Source organism: Lipotes vexillifer, unplaced genomic scaffold (assembly GCF_000442215.2).
Source record: "Lipotes vexillifer unplaced genomic scaffold, Lipotes_vexillifer_v1.1 scaffold354, whole genome shotgun sequence".
NCBI classification, from domain to species: Eukaryota; Metazoa; Chordata; class Mammalia; order Artiodactyla; family Lipotidae; genus Lipotes; species Lipotes vexillifer.
Genome location: NW_006788892.1, coordinates 441579 through 450293, shown reverse-complemented (window position 1 = coordinate 450293; position 8715 = coordinate 441579). Strand labels below are relative to the sequence as shown.

Here is an 8715-nt window from a genome sequence, read left to right as displayed (position 1 = left end):
TCCTGCTTTGTATTGCTGAGCAGTGGGTGCAGAAGCTGGATACCATATATTCAATACACATGGATTGAAATGGCTTCTAGGAGACTTAAAGGAGTCAGTTATTATTTTTTGGACACATTATTTTTGGACACTCAAAAACAGCTGAAAACACAAGGGAAAGTTAGTGTAGACTCAAATAGGTGGAGAATATCTTCAGTGTTCAAAAATAAAAGCCACCACTTGTACCCAGGATCAAAAATACTGGATAAGAACTTAAGATATCAGGCTGATCTCTGGTACAGAGATACACTGAAACAAAACCAATAATAATAAACAATGAATAATAAATAATAGTAACAATAATAACAACAACAATATCAATAACAACAGAAAACCCTGGGGTAAGAGAATAATATGATTTCCAGTGTCATTGCTTTATAAAATTCAAATACCCAGTTTTTAACAAAATATCACAAGGCACATGAAGAAACAATGAAGCAGAAATTATTCAAAAAGAACAAAAATAAAACTGGAAAAAAAAATCCCTGAGGAAGCCCAGACTTACTAGATAAATTCTTTAAACAACTGTTTTAAAAATGCACAAAAAAGCTAAAGGAAGATATGGGCAAAGACAAGAATAGCATATATGTACAAAATGAGGATATCAATACAAAGATAGAAATTACAAAAAGAAATCAAAAAGAAATTTTGGAACTGAAAAGTGTGATAACAATAGAATAAAAAGACAAAGAGAAAATCAATGCAAATCTTGGTTCTTTGAAAAGATCAACAAAATTGACAAAACTTTAAACTGACAGAAAAAAGAAAGAATGAATATTCAAATAAAAAAATCAGAAATTGGGGCTTCCCTGGTGACGCAGTGGTTGAGAGTCCGCCTGCCGATGCAGGGGACACGGGTTCATGACCCAGTCCAGGAGGATCCCACATGCCATGGAGCGGCTAGTCCCGTGAGCCATGGCTACTGAGCCTGCGCGTCCAGAGCCTGTGCTCCACAGTGGGAGAGGCCACAACAGTGAGAGGCCCGCGTACCAAAAAAAAACAAAAAAAACAAAAAAAATCAGAAATGAAAGTGGGGATATTAATTCTGCCCTTACAGAGATAAAATAAGTATTATAAAAGAGTATATGAACAATTGTATACCAGCAAACGGGATAATTTAGATGAAATGGAAAAATTCTTAGAAACATACAACCTAATAAAACCTAATCATGAAGATAAAGAAATTCAGAATAAACCTATACTAGTAAGGAGATTAAATTAATAATAAAAACCTCACAGCAAAGAAAAGTCTCGGACCAGATGTCTTCACTGGTGAATTCCACCAAACATTTAAAGGAGAATTAACACCAATACTTCTCAAAAAAATTAAAGAGGAAAGAATACTTCCTAACATATTTTATGGGACCAGAATTATTCTAATACTAAAGCCAAATAAAGTCATCATAAGAAAATTATAGAATAATATCCCTTGGGAGTATAGATGTAAAAATCCTAACAAAACATTATTAAATAGAGTCCAACAGCATATTAAGAGGATATTCATCTTGACCAGTGGGGATTTGTCCTGGGGAAGTAAGGGTGTTTCAACATATAAATAATAAATCAGTATAATACATCATATTAAAGGAATGAATGGGGAAAACATGGTAATCTCAGTTGATACAGAAAATGACATATGACAAAATCCAACATCCTTCCATGATAAAAACTCTTCAGAAAACTAGAAATAAGGGGAAATTTCTCAGCATGATAAAGTATGTTTATAGAAAACCCACAGCTAACATCATACTCAATGATGAAATAGTGGAAGCTTTCCCACTGAGCTCAGGAACAATAGAAGGGTACAGCTTTCACTGCTGTTATTCAACATTGTAATGGAAGTTCTACCTTGAGCTATCAAACAGAAAAATAAATAAAAGACTCCCAAACTGAAAACGAAGAGGTAAAATTATCTTCATTCACAGATGACATCTCCTAAATATAGGAAATGTTAAATAATTCACAATAAATCTACTAGAACTAATAAATTCAGCAAAGTTGCAGTGTACAAGATCAACACACACAAAATTTAGTTTTGTTTCTGTCCACCAACAATGAACATACGAAAAGAAAATCAAGAAAGCAGTTTCCTATAAAATAGCACTAAAAATAATTAGCTACATAGGAATAAATCTACCAAGGAGATGAAGACTTGTATACTTAAAACTACACAACAATGCTAAAAGAAATTAAGGAAGGTCTATGTAAGTGGAAACACAGCCCATCTTCACAACTTAACATTGGTAAGATATGAATACTACCCAAAGTGATCTACAGATGCAATACAGTTCCTCTCAGAATTCCAATAGCCTTTTTTTTCTTAGAAATAGAAAAGCCATTCCTCAAATTTATATGGAATTGCAAGGGGTCCCAAATAGCCAAAGCAATTCTTAAAAAATAAGAATAAAGTTGGAGGACTCATACTTCCCAACTTTAAAATGTACTATAATGTTATAGTAATTGAAACAATATGGTACTGACATAAGGATACAGATATAGATCAATGGAACAGAATAGAAAAACCAGAAATAAATCTCATATATATGGTTAATTAATTTTCTAGAAGAGTGCCAAGACTATTCAAACTGGAAAGGACAGTCTTTCAACAAATGGCACTGGGAAAACTGGATAAACCACATGCAAAAGAATAAAGCTGGACCCTTACCTTATACCATATATAAAACTAACTCAAAAATGAATCAAAGTAAATTTAACAGCTAAAACTGTAAAACGCTCAAAACATTGGAGAAAATCTTCATCACATTGGATTTGGAAACAACTTCACGTCAGCAGAACAGGCAATAAAAAAAAAATGTATAGATAAACTAGACTTCATCAAAATTAAGAAGTTTTATTCCATTTCTGGGTATATATATTCAAAAGAATTGAAATCAGGAATTTTAATATAAATCTGTACACCAATATTCACAGCAGCATTATTCACAATAGCTAAAGGTAGAAATAATCCAAGTGTTCATCAACAAATAAATGGATAAACAACATATGGTATAAATATAAATGGAATATTATTCAGCCATAAAAAGAAATGAAATTTTGATATATGCTACAAGATGAATGGGCCTTAAAAACATTATGTTTACTAAAATAAATTAGACACTGAAGGACAACTATTATTTCATTCCACTTATATGGTGTACTTAGAATATGCAAATTCATAGGGAAAGAAAGTAGAACAGAGGTTACCAAGAGTTTGGGAGAAGGGGATAAGTGGGAGTTATTGTTTAATGGGTAGAGAGATTTTCTTGGAGATGATAAAAAAGTGTTAGCATAGATAATGGTGATGTCATATAACATTGTGAATGTATTTAATGCCACAGAATTTTACACTTATGAATGGTTAAAATGAAAATGTTATATCATGTAAATTTGCCAGCATTAATATAATAATATGATTCAAACAGCAACAACAACAAAATAGCAATAGCAACGGCCATTTCTGAGCTCCTTCTATACATCAGACACTGTAAAGTTCCAGGCACTTTACATTTATTCTTTCCCTTGCTCAAAGCATCACTGTTAGAAAGGGTGGACATTATTATCTGATGTTTAAAGGATCTCTTTTAGACCATGTAGTTAGTCCTAAAGACATTTGCTACCCACTCAGAACTTAGGTCCTCAGACAGCACATTTTTGGTGTTTATGTCTCATGGCAGCCTGGATAGAATCTGTGGGACCATGCATAGAGATGAAAAACCAGACGTGCTATCTTATGATACCATATTCCAAATTTTCAACAACCAAGACTGCTCTTATCTTAAGGATAAATCCAAGGTCATTCTCATCTAGACCTGCAGAGGTGATGAGTTCTGATGGGATCCAGAAGTCAGGGATGTGTGTATCATGCAAGGTTTTACTGTGTGTTTTATATCTAGTGAAAATGACCTTGTGCCTCACTTTAGTGCCATTATACTAAATAGATATCTTTGGAAAGAATACTTAGGGGTGACAAATAGAAACTGGTATACACCTTAAATATAAATGCCATCCTTTCTCAGTGAACTACAGCAAATGATGACATTAATGTTAACTCTATTTTTTTTTTTTTTCTTGCGTTATGCGGGCCTCTCACTGTTGTGGCCTCTCCCATTTGCGGAGCACAGGCTCCGGACGCGCAGGCTCAGCGGCCATGGCTCACGGGCCCAGCCGCTCCGCGGCATGTGGGATCTTCCCGAAACGGGGCACGAACCCGCGTCTCCTGCATCGGCAGGCGGACTCTCAAGCCCTGCGCCACCAGGGAAGCCCAACTCTAAATTACCTTTACATAGAATTATTAAAATTGTGCCATAAAATGGCTTTAATTTCAACATTTGCTAATCAAATTTGATGATTTCTTAACTGAGAAGTGTTTCACATGATAGTGAGGGAACAAAATTTAATACAATGCTAAGTAAATGGAAGAAGCCACACCTCAAGTTCTACATATTATATGATTGCATTTATATGGCATTAAGAAAAAGGCAAAAGTATAGGGAAAAAATCAAGTGAATGATTGTCAGGGGCTGAAGATGGAAGGGTTATGCTGTATCTTGATTGTAATGGTAGTTACATGAATTTATATATTTATAAAAACTAAGTAACTGTACACTTGAAAAGGGAGAATTTTACTGTATGTAAATTACACCTCAATAAATCAAAATCAAAATTTTTTTCACACATACACACTATATTTTATTTTTACAAGAGATAAATAAACTGACACCAAGCATTGTAAATGGATGGCCACAACAAAAGCAACAATGATTGCAATTACCAAACACGAAGCACACTCATACTATGCCATAATATTGACATTCAGTCCAGTAATCCTCCACTGTGACAGCTCCTTTACTTTGCAGTGATAATTGATTTGTATATTTTTTGCCTCTGAGTCTCTGTGGGATTTTCTTTTTTTAATTCAAACAGAAAGTCACAAAAATTATAATCATCCTCATCAGTTCACACAGTCCCATGTAATTATTTTTTTTATCTTGATCTTTTGTTAGCACTTTTATGAATTCATCAGTTTTCCATTAGAATTCTGAAAATGCTTATTCATTCAGTTCAGCGGTATAGTCAGTTACCAGAAACCTGTACTTGTCAGAGTCTTTTTCATGAATTCCTTGAAGATGAAACACTTTTATAGGCACATTTGGCAAAAGCATCAGAGTACACCCAGAACTGTCTGTAAGTGACAGAAGACTTAAAAATGACCACAGTTAAAGATTTGATGAAGATTCATAATAATGCAATTTACAAGGAAATTTAGTTATTTCTGAGATATACATTTTAAAGTAATAACTAGAATTATGACTTATAACATTATACCAGAACATATAAGATTTTTAGAGATTTCATGTAATGTCTGAAACATATTTCCATACAAATATCCCCAAAAAAGTCTAATATTAGTTGTTTTTGTTTGTTTGTTTTTATACTGCAGGTTCTTATCAGTCGTCAATTTTATACACATCAGTGTATACATGTCAATCCCAATCGCCCAATTCAGCACACCAGCATCCCCACCCCACCGTGGTTTTCCCCACATACGTTTGTTCTCTACATCTGTGTCTCAACTTCTGCCTTGTAAACCAGTTCATCTGTAGCATTTTTCTAGGTTCCACATACATGCGTTAATATATGATACTTGTTTTTCTCTTTCTGACTTACTTCACTCTGTATGACAGTCTCTAGATCCATCCATGTCTCAACAAATGATTCAATTTTGTTCCTTTTTATGGCTGAGTAATATTCCATTGTATATATGTACCACAACTTCTTTATCCACTCATCTGTTGATGGGCATTTAGGTTGCTTCCATGACCTGGTTATTGTAAATAGTGCTGCAATGAACATTGAGGTGCATGTGTCTTTTTGAATTATGGTTTTCTCTGGGTATATGCCCAGTAGTGGGATTGCTGGATCATATGGTAATTCTATTTTTAGTTTTTTAAAGGAACCTCCATAATGACTGTATCAATTTATATTCCCACCAACAGTGCAAGAGGGTTCACTTTTCTCCACACCTTCTCCAGCATTTAAAACAAATTATTATGGTACTGCATTCTCTCATAAATATTTTACTTCAGACTTTAATATGATTATTTCACTTGGGGAATAGCTTAGAAGAGAGGAGCAGCAATAGGAAAGAAAAGGGAATGAAAAGATTGTTTTAATATCTTATGTCTATTTTTGAATAGAGCAGATATTACCTTCCTTGACTTTGCATTGTTGTTATTGTACTATCACTAAACCAAAAACTGCTCACTTTACTTAGGAATAGTCAATAGTATTTTTTACACCATTACTGCCTCTGATCCATAGGTACTTCCAGGTCCAGAAGGTTGTTGCTATTCATCTACATCTTGTTAGATGTCAGTAGAGATACAGTTGTGTTAAGCCTATATACTGTGTGTTTGTGCCCATGAGTGCAATTAATTGGAACACCTTCGTAAAAGGGTGTCCTATTTATCAATATTTGCTTGTCAAAGAATTGCTAAAATGGGTTCGTCAGTGAACAACAGGATGGTGTCCCCTCAGCAAACAGTGGAAAGCTGTGGATTAGTGATTCCCAGCAGCCTTAACAGACAGCTCCATAGAGTCTCCAGAAAGCTGAAGGATGATGGTGACCACAGGACTCATGTGGAGAAGGTTTTTATTGCTTTCTGCTCCTTAACCCCATGTATGTATCTTTTATTTGTAGTCAAGGATTTATGCAGATAAGGCCTGCTTGCCTACATGACTTGGCTCATTATCTCAGGAAAGAACATAGGCTAAAATTCTTTGGAAGGCATTTTTAAAGGAACAGAGAGCCCATCCAAGTTTCTGAAGCCTTTTTTTTAGCTTCTTAATGGTCATCCAGTCTCTTTCTGCCTCTACATCTACACATATGTCAGCCTTCTATATGTTCTGAGTGAGTGATCAGTCACTAGACATACAACAGTATTGGTTCAGTGAATCTAATTTGCACAATAATATTGTTTTTACGGCTGAGGAGATTTTTAAAAGAGAAAAATGAGGTGACCTCCTTTTCAGAAAGTGTATTTTCTAGTTTGGAAAATAATAAATACAGTTATAAAATATTGTTAAAAAATCATGATAATTAGTAGTATCTGGTAAAGTGAAATTGCAAACTAGGGATAAAAAAGAGTTTAGAGCTTTAGAGGGTCCAAAACCCATCATATTTAAGGTGATATAATTTGAAAAAGAAGATAGTATAATAGAGAGAAGAGAATTTCCAGGTCTGGACAAAAACAGGCAGAATTTCTAACATGCTCAAGCAAAAGCTTATTCTTAATATATATTATTTTATTTATCTAATTATTTTATACCTATACATTTATATGTATTCATGTATTAGATAGATAGATATAGGTATATTCTTATGTAATCTTTAGCACATTTCTGTCAGATAATCTCTGTTGTTTCATTCTTATATAAGGAAGTTTTAAGTTCACAAAAATCGTATAAATTGCCTGAATAAACAGTGGTAATATTTGCTAGATTTGAATTCAAGTCAGTTTAACTCTGAAGTTAAGACCATTTTAGCTAAACCAACAAAATCAATAGAGAGACTATATTATTTAGAACCTTGGATAATTCCAAAGTCAGAAACATGTAGACTTTTGTGTCCAGGAATGAGCTACTAAAAAACCAGAATATAGCAGACTTAGAAAAGCAGTCTCTGTGACTGTTCTAGGAATTGGACAAACCACTGTTAATTAAGACCACTCTCAGGGTTACCTGCTGGCTGGCCCGTTATCTAAAGAGGGCATCAATGGTGTTGTATTGAATCATCTTCTGAGCCAAATAGACATAGGTTCAATAACTGCTCTATCAATTTGTAGCTGTTCTGAATTAAGAAAAATTTCAAGACTAGGTGAGAGAATATTTCTTAGAAAATATGATCCATAGTGTCAATTTAAATCTATCAGTTTTACATTTTAAACCATATAACTTTATTCCCTCATCTATGCTATAATCCTTGCATGATGTCTTCTAAGGTTCAAAGTACACTATGTTACTTTACATATAAAGCCAGCCCAGAAATCTGTCTTTATTTTTCCTACTTACTTAAGTCTGTCTAGAGATATTCACAATCTATGACATTATTTAAGGGATAAATGTTGTAACACAGGATTTATAATTTCCTTTATGCACAGATAATGTCTCCTGGAGAAGTGCAAGTGGTTCTCTTTTCATATCACAACTCAAATAATGTTCAAAAATATTCTTGGTGTTATCACACAGAAATATTTGTGATGGTAAGTACCATATTATCTGATACACTGTGTATTTATTCATACAATCCAAAACAAACGTGTATAACAACTCACCCTCATATTTTATATCAATGATAGAGTATTATTCTCACTGTGACACACCTTGCTTTTTTAATTATTCTAAATTATTAAGCTCTGGTAGATGAAGAAAGTTGATACATGTTGAACTTCTCTATTCAAAATACTAAAAATCTTATAAGAAAGAGATAAAGAATATTGTAGAGAAAAATATAGTTTATTAAGATAACGTGGTATGAAACAGTATTTACTTAAACATTTGATTATGGGACACCTTTTGTATAAAAAGTTATTTTTGATATATATTTATTTCCTTTATAGATAAGAACTAGAGCTATCTGATGCAGATAAAGCAGTAAAAAAGACAGATGCATTCCTG

General features: G+C 33.5%; 1 protein-coding gene across 1 annotated transcript in view; it reads left to right on the top strand.

The window, feature by feature from the left end:
* LOC103079964 (caspase-4-like) overlaps positions 1 to 8715 on the top strand; it is a 10071-nt gene that overhangs the window by 1129 nt on the left and 227 nt on the right. The window contains 3 exon segments of the mRNA XM_082931237.1: positions 3625 to 3856; positions 6577 to 6604; positions 6606 to 6718. Coding sequence (XP_082787363.1) covers positions 3625 to 3856; positions 6577 to 6604; positions 6606 to 6718 — 373 coding nt within the window.